The sequence below is a fragment of the Chiloscyllium plagiosum genome, unplaced genomic scaffold (genome assembly GCF_037043375.1).
Source record: "Chiloscyllium plagiosum isolate Xiang-an unplaced genomic scaffold, Cpla_swu_hap1 HiC_scaffold_45, whole genome shotgun sequence".
NCBI classification, from domain to species: domain Eukaryota; kingdom Metazoa; phylum Chordata; class Chondrichthyes; order Orectolobiformes; family Hemiscylliidae; genus Chiloscyllium; species Chiloscyllium plagiosum.
This window is the reverse complement of record NW_028270183.1, coordinates 14,347,587-14,361,560: the sequence shown is the minus strand read 5'-3', so window position 1 is coordinate 14,361,560 and position 13,974 is coordinate 14,347,587. Positions and strand designations below refer to the sequence as shown.

Sequence of the window (13,974 nt, the reverse complement as noted above, 5' to 3'; positions counted from 1 at the left end):
TGTAATCTACTCTCAATAGATCCCGCACACCCAACCTGTGCTCACTGACTGACATTGGTTCCCAGTCAAGCGATGTCTTGACTTTTTAAAAATAAAAATCAAATCCTTATTTTCAAATCCCTGTGTGATCTTGCCCCTTGTGATTTTTGTAATCTCCTCCAGCCCATATCTCTCTGAGCAACTGTGCTTGTTTAATTCTGGTCTCTTGTATATTCCCCAACTCACTCCTGAGATCACCAATAAATGTTAGCGCTTGTTCCTTGATTTAATTCTGAGCCCTAAGTTTTGGAATTCTGTCCCTAAACCTCTCTGCCTCACTACTGCACTTTCATTTTTAAAGACGTTACTTCAAAACGTTCTGTAAACGCATCTGATGTGGCTTGGTGATGTACTTTGTGATAAAACTCTACAAAGGCCATCACCATGTCACCCTTTATTTACATGTGCATAGCACGTGACACTGTCGGTCAGGCAGCATTCGAGGGGCAGGAGAATTGACGTTTTGGGCAAAAGCCCTTCATCAGGAATGCTTGAAACGTCGACTCACCTCCTTGGATGCTGCCTGACCGGCTGCGCTTTTCCAGCGCCACACTCTCAACTCTGACCTCCAGCATCTACAGCCCTCACTTTTGCCTAGTACATGACACTGGCCCAGTGAGCTCAGAGCCAGCTCCCTCAAAGTGAACAGAACCTCTGTTTATATTTGTCAGCCAGGGTGCCCTGATTGAGGCTGTTAATCTGATCCAATCGGGGGCTCATTCTATGAAGTCTGCCGAACTGAACTCATTCCAATCACTACACTTTGTTTTAGTGTGATCTTCATCTCATTCCTTTTAAAGTGTTGTGTAAGGTTGTGGTTTGGAAAAGGTTAATATTAGTTGCATTGGCTGGATGGAATGGATAGAGCCAATGGGTAGAGATCTTCTACTGTAGCTCCTGAAGGGAGCAGTTGGATCTGTACCAACTCCCTGAGACCTGTTAGGACTTAGTCCCTGGGTGAGATCCCCCAATTTGGTCCAGTTCTGGAAAGGGGGATACCCCAAACTGCTAAGCTCCCAGTTGAGGAGGGATAAACTGACTCGTTTCTTTACTCTGATAGCCCATTCGGTTGGTTGTAACAATGTTGATTTTTGAAAAGGATCAGTTCCCTTGTGGATCCCTTTTCTCCTTGACCCAAGTGAAGTTATTGTAAAATATGGACAGGTTTCCTGGAGTTAATAAAAGAGAGCTTATGACTGAGCAAAGATGAAAACAATTAATAACGCAACACATGCAAATAGATTAGAAATGAGATCTGATCTGAAAGAAGTGAAAGGTAATACACAGATCAGTCTCTGAATTCTCAAGAGGAGTTGGCATATTGAGGAGCTTCCCTTTGGTTAAGGTAGGTGAGCAGTTGATTGAGATGATTAGCTGTGCAAATCCTCTGAAGTTCTTCTGACCTGTTTCATTTCCAGTGTTCAGCATGGGCTCGTTGGACCAAAGGATCTGTTTTCGTGCTGTCTCTCTCTCTATGCCTGGCTAGCAGCACTTGAGGAAGAGATAATATTTCCATTTTACCTGCAATGCCAGGTTGTTAAATGGTGGTCCTCAAGCTGTGATCTGCAGTAAATTGTCCATCAACACAAACAGATCATGGGGTTTGAGTTGGGTTTTGAGCCCTGTTTTGTAAGTTCTTCGATGGGTAAACACAAATATGCCTTTCAATACAGGTCATTCCGTTATAAGGTGTGTTTTGTCAATGTAACTTGGCTGTAATGCAGTTGACAAATAGGGGACACTTTCTAAAGTGTCAACTTTAAAAACCTGTGTTGGCTATAATGTGATCACTTAAAGTGCCAACACTTTTAAGTGCTATTTTTATTGCGTGATTTTTATATTAGTACGGGGTCGCACAAGAATGCACCCATCGCGTTAAAGAAGAAATGACTTTACAAGTCTCCAGTCTGGAATATAAACCTCAGGAGACTTTATTTCCCCTGCTGAAAGAGGACAGTTAAGTTGCCTTACATTTTTGTGCTTTGAGATCTTGCGCTTTGAAGCTTTCTCTGCACGTTAGAAATGAGAGCAGATCTGTAAGACATCAAAGTTAACATACAGATCAGTCTCTGAATTCAAAGTAAATGGGCCATATTTCTCTCAACCCTTCCTTACCCATATCCACTGGATGTTTTTTTCCTCTTGGATTGGAAAACTGCATGAGAGAATTTGCCTATTTGCTAAAAGGTGTGTTCAGAGAATATTAAAGAAGTTAATTAGTGAGGTGCAATGTTCCCATTAAGATTTCCAGGGGTCAGAAAATTCCCTTTGTAGTCATCAGCCAGGCTTCGTTTGTTTTTGTTTTTTTTAAATAAAGAATATTATTTCCCCGACTGATCCCGTTCAATTTTTCCCACCTGGCCATTGGATTGAAGCATGTGCAGTGCGCTTTCTTTGGCGTGAGCTCCTACCACATGCTGTAGATGGAGCAGTGATGCTGTGGCTTTAAGAAGTTATTTTATCCTGGTTTTTGTTTTGTTTTGAAGAGAAGTTGTAGGCAGAGGCGTGGAGTAGTCTACCAAGACCATGAGAACGAACAGCTTGGGAAGCCTTGGGTTTTATTAAAGCGGCTCTGACCGATCAGGATTTAAGGTTTGGGGTTTTCGGTAGCGTCAGAAACTATTCGGCTTTTAACAGAGTTGGTAGTGTGTTATGGACCAGGCCAGACCCACCTCTTTTCACCCCCCCCCCCCCCAATTATTTTAAGAAGGTAGCCTAGACTCAAATGTTTCCTTATTTTAAAGGCAGTTGGGAAGTGGTTGTGATGCAGCTGGTCAAACCACTCTGCTTTAAGCAAAACAGCATTTCTTTAAACACTGCAGTTGAAACCTGAAGGAAAGAAAGCAGACTTTAGAATACCGTAACTATTAGAAAACGTAACCGACCTGATAGAGCAGCTATTACTAATTAACTGTTCCAATACACCAACATTCCTTAAACACACCCCTTGGCAAAAAACTAAATTCAAGCACAGATTCTTACAGGCAGGAGGGAACAACTTTGAGAAGAAGGTCTGAGGAATACTTGACTGAAATCTGCACGTCCTGGATTCGCACATCTTGTGACTCTACAGCTAAAACAAACTAGAGAAAGCCGCACCTGGAAGTACTGGCCATTCCCCTTTCATTGTTAAACTAGACTCTTCAGCACCTCAGCCATTTTGACCTCTCCAAAAAGCAAACAAGGACAAAAGAACCTTTTTAAAGTGACAGCGTCATCACATGTTTCAGTGAACGGCTCCTAGCCGCTACTCTGTCTCAACCTTCTCTTAACGTCAGAAAGTCGTAGAGATGCAGAGCATGGAAACCGACCCTTTGGTCCAACACATCCATGCTGACCAGATATCCTAAATTAATCTGGTCCCATTTACCAGCATTTGGGCGGCAGGCGGCACTGCTGCTTCACAGCGCCGGAGACCCGGGTTCAATTCCCGCCTCAGGCGGCTGACTGTGTGGAGTTTGCGCGTTCTCCCCGTGTCTGCATGGGTTTCCTCTGGGTGCTCCGGTTTCCTCCCACAGTCCAAAGGTGTGCAGGTCAGGTGAATTGGCCATGCTAAATTGCCCATAGTGTTAGGTAGGGGGTAAATGTAGGGGTATGGGTGGGTTGCGCTTAGGCGGGTCGGTGTGGACTTGTTGGCCGAAGGGCCTGTTTCCACACTGTAATGTAATGTAATGTAAATGTAATGTAATGTAAATCCCTCTAAACCCTTCCTATTCATATCCCCTTGATGTCCTTTTCCTCCTGGATTGGAGAACTGCATGTGAGAATTTGCCTTTTGCCAAAGGGTATGTTTATGGAATGTTAGTAAATTGGAACCGCTAATTAATGAAGTGACCAGGAAGGTTGATGAGGGCAGGGCAGTAAATGTAGTCTATATGGATTTCAGTAAGGCCTTTGATAAGGTTCCACATGATTGGCTCTCTGGAAGGTTAGATCACATGGAATCCAGGGGGAACTGACAAATTGCATACAAAATTGGCTTGTTGGTAAGAAGCAGAGGGTAATAGTGGAAGGATGCTTTTCGGACTGGAAGCCTGTGACTAATGTGGTGCCTTGGGTTGGTGCGGGCACATTGCTGTTTGTTATCTATATCAATGTTTTGGATGAGAATGTACAAGGCATGATTAGTAAGTTTGCAGTTGACACTAAAATAGGTGGTATTGTGGGCAGTGAGGAAGGTTCTCAGAAATTGCAGCAAGATCTTGATCAGCTGGGCAAGTGGGTCGAGAAATGGCAACTGAAATTTAATCTAGGTAAGTGTGAGGTCTTGCATTTTGGAAAGTCATATCAAGGTAGCCCGGGAAAATATAATCGGACATCAGTAAGCTCGGATAAATTAGCGACAAGGGGTTATTGTATGGGGGCGGGGGTTGTTGTAGGGAGATCATTGGATCAGAACACACTATCCTTGAGCTGGACTTGCTTATCGGATGATCGCAGCCCCCCCGCCCCCCCCCCCACCAAGTTAATGAATGCACACAGACACAGACAGACGCACATATACTCGTACCCATGCAACCATGCGCCTGGACCCACGTCAACGCATGCGCACCCAGACCCCCGCACATGCATGCACACGCACCCTTTGCCAAGTAGAGATGCAAACAGGGGAATTTGATGTTAATTGAGCTTGTGTTTGATGCACTATGAGGTATCTGCATTTGCAGGCCATTGATATTGCTTAGAAGGATGAGAGAAATCTCTGAGAAACCTATAGAATTCTAACAGGGTTAGACGTGGTGAACACAGCAAGCATGTTGCTAATGATGGGGGGCCCAGCGTGCTCAGTTTAAAGATATGGGGTTGGCCATTTAGATTTGGGATGAGGAGAAATCTCTTCACCCAGAGAGTGGGGAGCCTGTGGAATTCTCTATCACAGAAAGTGGTCCTGTCCAAATCATAAATGTGTTGCTATGTCATTTTGCAACTTTGATTGTTTAAAATTTTCCATCATTTCCTCATCCTTACTGCAGCTAGTATCTCTCCGAAATCTTACACAGTCTTTTTCAGGTTCTGCTTACCTTTTAGCCCTTTGGCCACTTGGGGAAGCAATGGCCGAGTGGTGTTCGTGCCAGACTATGAATGCACAGGCCTAGCTAAGTCTCGAGGGACCCAGGTTTGAATGAACTTGAATTCACCAACAAAGACAGAGGTTCTGAATTTAAGAATCTTAAGAAAGATTGTGAAACTGTTACCAATTGTTGTGAAAACCCAGCTGGATCACTAATACCCTTTGAGGAAGGAAATCTGCCATCTTTACCTGGTCTGGCCTACAGACGCTCAGCAATGAGGTTGATTCTTAACTGCCCTCCAGGCAATTAGGGATGGGCAATACATGCTGAGTCCAGTCAGGGACCACAGTCCTGCGAGTGAAATTTAAAAAAACAAAAAAAATTCCTTTCTATTTGCCAGAATGCAATGTAGGAAAGTGTTATTGGAAACAAATTTTAATTTTTATTACTCGGGGAGGAAAGGAAATGAAGATTGTTGGGGTGGGTTGGCGGGGTGGGGGGTGTGGTGGAAGTTTAACTCCAACTCTGTGCAATGGGTTGATCATTCCCAGCGATCCCCAGGTGAAGAGCAGAGGGCTGTCTGAAACCAGAAATTGCTGAGAGCACTCATTGCTCCAGACTGCTCCTGAGGGTGTCAGGATTAATGGACACTTGCAGGAAGCATGTGGTTGGAGAACCAGAGTGTGTTCGGGGAGAGGGGGGCCCTCAGTTACAGCAGCGACATCCTTGTGTTTGCAGACTGTTCATAATCTGATCCATGTGGAAGGAATCATTACATCTGCATCGTGACTGGGGATGGGGGGGGCCAGAATGGTCAGGGCTTGGCATTTTAACGCGGAATGAAAGAGCTTCCTCTGTCCGATTATTTTTATCGGCTCCTTTTGGTTTGTTTGTCACGTGGGGTCCCCTGTCCTGGCAGTTTCCAGTTGGTTTGTCCGTGAGGCGTCCGTGCCCATGGTTTGTTATGAAGTGAGCCGTGCCACCTCTGTGCCCAATCCACCCGAGTCTCTCGGCATATGGCCGTAAGTGTGATTCTTGAGAGATCCTGGAGCTGTCCCTCTGCATCAGCCTGGGCTATGGCTCAGATGGGTAATGCCCTCTCCACCGCCTCAGTCTGGAGCTTTCATGGGGTTTGAGTACCACTCCAGAGGCCATCTGGCTGACCCTCCACCGCGGGGTGCATTTGGCTTTTGGCCAGGATGTCAGATTGAGGCCCCCGTTTTCCCCCCTCGGGAAGATGTAAAAGATCCTGTCGTTAATCACTTATTTAAAAAAAAGAGGAGCCCCCGCCCCTCCACCACCACCGTGTAGTGGCCAATATTCTCCACCACCCCCCCTCCTCCCAATCAGGTTTTCTGGCTGTTCCCGGGTTGGCGTTTGTGGGATCCTGCTTTGTACAAAAGATGGCAGCCAGATTGGCTGTCTGTGCTTTTGGGAGAAAGTGAGGGCTGCAGATGCTGGAGAGTCAGAGTCAAAAAGTGCAGTGCTGGAAAAGCACAGCCAGTAAGGCAGCATCTGAGAAGCAGGAGAGTCGACGTTTCGGGCATAAGCCCTTCATCAGGAATGCCTGAAACATCGACTCTCCACCTCGGGTGCTGCCTGACCGGCTGTGCTTTTCTAGCGCCACATTTTCTTGGTCTGTGCTTTCCTTCCAGTCAGGTATCACTGGGCGGGCCAAATAAATGCAGCTTTGTGCAAGTCCCCCCGAGAGGGATTGTGAAGGGTTGGTCGCTCTCTGACTCATGGCTCTCAGAAATGCCAAAAGTACTTCATTTGTATAGCACCCCAAGGAGCTACCCTCGAGCTGTGAAACGTCTTTTGGAGTGCAGTCACTGGTGTCCCATTGTTCAAAATGGCCACCAATTGATGCTCCCCAAGAAAAACATGTAAGGAAGCTTTAATTCTGCAGAGGGGGGGTTCTGGAACTCACTGCCTTTGAGTTGGTGCTAGAGGCAGAAAGCCTAAACTCTTTATTTTTATTTTTGTGTGAAAAGGTGCCTGGATAAGTACCTCCTGTAAGCTCCAGGGCTGCAAGTTCTGTGCAGGGCGGTGGGATTAGAAAGGGCAGCTGGGTGTCTTTCGGCCGGCACGGACAAGATGGGCCAAGTGGCCCACTTCTGTGCTGTCTCGTTTCTGAGATCTGGAGCAAATGACTCGCTCGGGAAACTGGCTGCTGTCCCCAGGACCCTGTGATCAGATACGCAGGCGAATGGCCACGTGGGTCCAAATCTCATCTAAAAACTGTTGCGTCTCTCGCTGTAGCCTGTCCCTTTGTTCCCCACCGATGTTGCTGCTCCAGACTCTGGGTTTTGGGAGTGGGGACTGAACCCTATGTTTTTACAGCTGCATGCACTACTTCTGATGCTTGGTCTCTGTTTGCTGAGGGGGCAACCCGATTCCAGGTTGTGAAGTAGGCTTCACATAGCACAGCGACAGTGTCTCACATCCCAAATCTCTGCGAGTCTGCCATTTTGCCCTTTAAAAGGGGCAATTTTGCCCATGTGTGGGGCAAGTGATGTTTACCCTGTGCACTGATGGCACACTCCGTCCCCAAGTTAAACAAGTACCAACTATACAAGAGATACTGAGCTGTGAAGTCTCATGGAAGAATGTATGCTGAATAAGCCTCCCTTTTAAGGGTGTAGGAGGTGGATTGGGTCCAACTCAGTCTGTTATTGAACCTTCCTGGTATTCTGTTGTGACTCGACTTTCTTTATATATCTTCCTGTCAATTATTGCTTTTTATATCTCCCTTCCAGTTCCTAAAGTAGTAATTGACTGGGAGCTTTCTCTTTGGCAGGGAGTAGGAGTTGCTGGCTGGGCTGGCATTTATTACTCATCCCTGGTTGCCCTTTGTGAAGGTGGTGTTGAGCTGCTTGAGCCACCATGCTCCATGTTGAAGGTCATGGACAAAGTTAAAAATCACACAACACCAACTTTTAGTTCAGGAGGTTAATTTGGAAGCGCTAGCTTTCAGAGCGCTGCTCCTTCAGGTGGTGGATGAGGTGTTAAACCACTCCCTGATTGCCTCCGCCCCATCATCAAACTAAATCCTTTAATGGCAAGCCTACCTGAAGAGAGACTGGCTCGGTTTGGATTATCTTCACTGGAGTTCCGAAGGATGAGGCTGAATTTTGTGGAAACCTCTTTTTGGAAAGCATTTTTTTTTAGCAGGGCTAGTTGGAAGGTGTTACTGACAACCAGCCCACACTGACCCTCAGAACATTCCACCCAGACGGACCATCGACCCTTTACCCTATCCCAATAACCCTACATTTCCCATGGCCAATTCACCTACGCTTCACAGCTTTGGGTGCTCCAGTTTCCTCCCACAATCCAGAGCAAACCCACGCAGATATGGGCAGAATGTGCAAACTCCACCCAAATAGTTGTCTAAGGCTGGAATCGAACCCAGGTCCCTGGCACAGTGAGGCAGCAGTGCGAACCACTGAGCGTTTTTATTTTTTGTAAGTGTACTACAATCAGCCAAAACCACGTCATATGGTTTCTGAGACCGCACTCATGTGAACTTTGACCCTCATTGCTATGGGGAACAAGGACAGGCTGACCAAAACCTAGATCCTTCCCTCTTGTATTTTTTAAAAAAAGGCTTTCCTATTCACTAAATAAACCGAGAAATAGTAAATTCATAAAACCAAAAAAAAACACATGGGCAAGGTGACAGCACAAGTTTAAAAATAAATACGGAAGATTTTCATCCTTTGACATACGTAATATTGAGGCTTGGCAGAGTCTCTGCATTCCTGTTTACAAATCCATCTGGAGAGAAACCATTCTGAAAATTTGGAGCATGGGTATTGGTTTGATGGAACTTTTGGATCAATGTGTTTTAATTCTCACACTCTTCCAATTCTTCTCTCTGAACCACAGTCAGTTTAGTTTTGCTTTAGGGAGTCAAATTGTGATTATATGGTATCTCCAATTGCAGCAGATTTACTTTGGCTTTGCTGCTATGTTTGGAGAATTGTCCTCCTGTCCACATTTCACAGCATGTGTGGTCCCTGTTCCAGTCAGCGTTCCGAAATGATTGTGTTACGAAGGTGTAAGGGATACTGTATCTTTAGGAAAGTTGAAAGACTTAGAGAAGCTCATAGAGTACTGGAAAATTTACCATGTAACATATGGTCCATCAGCTAGCAGTACCTGGGTTGCTTTCAGACAAAATAAAATCAAATTTGGCCACTCAGTTTGAATTATGCCCCAAGATACTAAACTCCAATCAAGTTTGAATTTGGAATTTTGACAATGTTAAAACAAATGAAACAATCCGATGCATTGGAATATAAATATTAACAAATTGAACAGTTGGGGGAGAACTGTCAAAAGACCAACAGATGTAGGCTGTTAGTGAGAACTCTCTGAGAGGTACCTATCTAGAGAAGAAGTTTGCACAGAGGAAAAATATCGACACCAACCTGGAGAGCAAACCTACAGAGGAAGATACAAAGAAAAGATTCGACAGCTGGCTGGTTTTGAAATTTGAATTTTTTGGTAAATCTTAATCGGGGGTTTTATTGGGCTAGTATTGTAGAGGGAAAGACAAAAGATAGGTTAGAGAAAGGAGTTGTAAATAGTTGTTAATTATTCTCTGTTAGACTTTTTTAAAAATAAAGTTAATTTTTTTTCTTTTAATTAGTGACTTTTGGGAAATGTTTCTTGCCTCCTGAATTTTGATTTCGGTATTACAGGTTTAAATTAGCAGCGGGGGGGGCTGGATTTACCCCGTGTCATAACAACTGTCAAGTGTTGCTCATATCTCACTTCACAGGGAAAAGATTTGCATTTATGTTGCAATTCTCATGACCTATTGGGTAACTCCAAGCCCTTAGCAGCCAATAAGGTGTCAGAAATGGGGTAAGCTGAATGGGGAGCTCATTCTCTTTGTTTATTGGCCTTTACAGGTCAGTGCATTGAGTGTAGGAGTTGGGAGGTCATGCAGCCCTGGCAAGGTATTGGTTAGGCCACTTTTGGAATACTGCATTCATTTTTGATCTCCCTGCTATGGAAAGGGTGTTGTGAAACTGGAAAGGGTTCAGAAAAGATGTACAAGGAAATGTCAGGGTTTGAGCTATAGGCAAAGGCTGAATAGGCTGGGGATGTTTACCCTGGTGGGTCAGAGGCTGAGGGCTGACCTTACAGAGGTTTATCCATGCCCCTCGTGATTTTATAGGGTGCATAACTAAGGTCTTTTTCTCCAGGTAGGGGAGTCCAAAACTAGAGGGCATAGGTTTAAGGTGAGAGGGGAGAGATTTGAAAAGGACTTGAAGGGTAACCTTTTTGCACAGTGCATGTGTGGAATGAGCTGCCAGAGGAAGTGATGAAGGCTGGTACAATTACAACATTTTAAAGGCATCTGGATGGGTGTATGAATAGGAAGGGTTTAGAGGGATATAGGCCAAGTGCTGACAAATGGGACTAGATTAATTTAGGATAACTGGTCGGCATGGACAGGTTAGACAGAAGAGTCTATTTCCATATGGTTGCTAGCTCTTGATTGTGATCCTACTACCCTTTTTATGTCCTTGTTGTTTTTTAGGCCCTTGCATCCTTTCACTGTGATTACACCTCACTCTTCACTCCTAACTAATATTAGCTTGTTCTGGTCAATCTCACCAGCTCAGATAGCAGTCGATTCACTCTGATTAGGAGTATCTACTGGTCTCGTGTTGGGGGTGGGGTGTGGGGGGGGGCGATTAACAAATAATAAGTCAGCTTGGTTTGACATTCTGATCAAAATGGGCTCCTGAATGTGTTGGAGACCGCCTCAAAATGGCTCGTGTTTACAGTTAATATTGTCGTTAGGAGTTCAATTAATGTTCACGTGGTTGATGGAGGAACACTCAGTGCAATGAGGGTTTAAATCCCAACGTAGAATTTGTATTTTCAAATTGGTGTTGGGCTTGATGAAAGGAAGAGCTGTAAAAAGACGTGAGGGGTACAGTACTCCCCAAAACAGGCTTATTATTCATAAAGGCCAATTGAAAATGTCGCATGGGCTGGTTAACATTGTGGCTTCGGTGCAGCTGTCATCTTTTCGCCTCATGGTTTCCATTTGTCCGGTAATAGTAGTTTGGCGCCATTCCGAAAGTGAAACAGGAATAGGCCATACTACAACGGAGGATGTGGCTGGGCGGGTGACGTTGGCTCGGCTGAATAAATGATGCTAGCTCTCCTTTTTTTGGTGCCAACCAGGGTGCCCACTTGGCTGTTATTGATGGCCTGATGACTGCGTACATGATGGAAACACTGCGTGGCAGGAAAGTGGCACTGGACACAGAGGGAATGGGGAGCCACAGTCCGTCAAAAGAAGTCTTAGCCAGTACGGAGTACAGTCTGCTGCTCTGGGTTGATAAGGTAACTATCTTATCGAAAGACTGCTGTTTTTGTTTTTATTTCTTTGGTGTCTGCTGAAATGACTTTGCGCTTTCCACAGGGTCAGATTTGTTAATGGTACGACCTCATCTGTCAGCCAGTGGTGTTGATGTTGGACCCAGTGGGTGACTGAGGCCTTACTGTGCACTGTCATCACTTAATACATTGGCCTGGCCTTGGAGGGGTTATCTTTTTAAGCTGGTGACCAGAGCCCAGTGCTGTTCCCACTTTAACAAATAATGACGACAGGCACCATTAAGAAATTTGAATAAAAGTTTTCGAAATGAATTTGTCTTATAAACATTTTCAGGCATTTACCTTCAAAAAAAATAATTTGTTTTTGAACTGTGGACTTAACCTTGTCTTCAGAGCTGCATGTTTGCTTTATTTGTTATACTTGTCACATGTACCGAAATACAGTGCAAAGTATTGTTTTGCGCGCTATTCAGATGTATCATCCCTTACATAAGTACACCAGGGTAATAGAACAGAATATAGTGTTACAGCTACAGAGAAAGATCAACTCTAATGTATGAGTGGTCTGTTCATGAACCAGATAACAGCGAGGAAGAAGCTGTTCTTCAGTTTCTTGGTATGTGTTTTCAAACTTTTGTATCTCCTGGATCTAACTGGGGTGAGAGGGGTCTTTGATGATGTTGGCTGCCTTCTCAAGGCAGTGGCAATATGCCAATGTTGTCTATACCTGACACACACGTCCCTGAGATATCTGTACTAGCTCCACCAAAGCCTTGGTTAGTTTACGACTCTTGTATTTGGAGAAAAGAATTCCAAATTATTCAATCTCTCCTGATGGAGATAGCAACTCAGGGCACCCTTTGCATTAAGTGGCAATCTGAAGACCATGTTTGGGGAAGGAGGGGAGACTTGTTTCACTTATTATTTGCCTTGACTCTATTGGATTGACTGAGAGCACAGCTCCACATGTGGGGAAGATTGTCCACTTGTGACCGAGTGGGTGGGAAGGGGTAACAGTGGGTCAGACCTAAAGGTTTCTTTCAGAGAAGGCTTTTGCTTATTCCTACAGTGGGCACATCTTCTCGAGCTGCTGTGAAGTCATGTTGACCATTTATCAAGTGTGTGAGCACAGCCCCTGTCCAACAAAAATGTGTTCCACCCCTTCTCGCAATCTTGGTCTGCTAATCACATTTGGCACTGAGTTGGCGAGCTTGGTTGGCTGAGCAGCTGGTTTTCAATGTGGAGAGACACCAACAGCAGGGGTTCAAATCCCCACACCAGCTGAGGTCACAGTGAAGACCCTGTCTTTTCAATGTTGTCCAATGTTTATTTGGATTAACCTCAGGGCAAGTTCTGTTGAGCTTCTCCACGACCCCCACCCCCCCCCCCCCCCATCCCCTCTTCTTTCAACCAGCCCCCCTCTGATTGGTTGTCCTTGGCACCAGTGTTTCCCAGGATGGAATTACACTGAATGTTGTACTACACGGGATGGTTTGGGGTATGTAGCATGTGTCTCTGTATGTGATATCTGTTTTATTTCTGCCGATGTGAGGGCAGAAAGTCCATTCTATTCTGGATAGTGGATGTAGGTTTGCTCGCTGAGCTGGAAGGTTTGTTTTCAGATGTTTCGTCACCATGCTAAGTTAGATCATCAGTGAGCCTCTGGATCAAGCACTGGTGACATGGCCCATTTTCTATTTGTGTTTAGGTTTCCTTGGGTGGTGGTGTCATTTCCATTGGTGATGTCATTTCCTGATATCTTTCTCAGGGGGTGATAAAAGGGGCCCAAGTCAATGTGTTTGTTGATAGAGTTCCAGTTGATATGCCATGCTTCCAGGAATTCTCATGCATGTCTCAGTTTGGCTTGTCCTAGGATGGATGTGTTGTCCCAGTCGAAGTGGTGTCCTTATCTGTATGTAAGGATACTAGTGAGAGAGGGTCATGTCTTTGTGGCTAGTTGATGTTCATGTATCCTGGTGGCTAGTTTTCTGCATGTTTGTCCAATGTAGTGTTTGTTACAGTTCTTGCAAGGTATTTTGTAAGTGACATGAGTTTTGCTTGTTGTCTGTATCAGGTCTTTCAAGTTCATTAGCTGCTGTTTTACTGTGTTGGTGGGTTTGTGGGCTACCATAATGCCAAGAGATCGGAGTAGTCTGGCAGTCATTTCTGAGATGCCTTTGATGTAGGGGAGAGTAGCTAGGGATTCTGGGTGTGTTTTGTCTGCTTGTTTGGGTTCGTTGCCGAGAAATCGGCGGACTGTGTTCATTGGAGATCCATTCTTTTTGAATAAACTGCATAGGTGATTTTCCTCTGCTCTGCGTAGTCCCTCTGTGCTGCAGTGTATGTTGGTTCGTTGAAATGATGTTCTAAAGCAGTTTCATTTGTGGATGCTGGGATGACTGCTTCTGTAGTTCAATATTTAGTCCTTATGTATTGTTTTCCTGTAGACGCTGGTTTGAAGTTCCCCATTGGCTGTTCGCTGTATTGTGACATCTAGGAATGGCAGTTTGTTGTTGTTTTCCTCCTCTTTAGTGAATTTTATGCCAGTAAGGGT

At 44.9% G+C, this 13,974-nt stretch overlaps 1 protein-coding gene across 1 annotated transcript in view; it reads left to right on the top strand.

The window, feature by feature from the left end:
• camsap3 (calmodulin regulated spectrin-associated protein family, member 3) overlaps positions 1 to 13,974 on the top strand; it is a 208,174-nt gene that overhangs the window by 103,518 nt on the left and 90,682 nt on the right. The window contains exon 3 of the mRNA XM_087983177.1: positions 11,265 to 11,426. Within this exon, the coding sequence (XP_087839303.1) occupies positions 11,265 to 11,426 (162 nt within the window). The remainder of the gene's footprint in view (positions 1 to 11,264; positions 11,427 to 13,974) is intronic.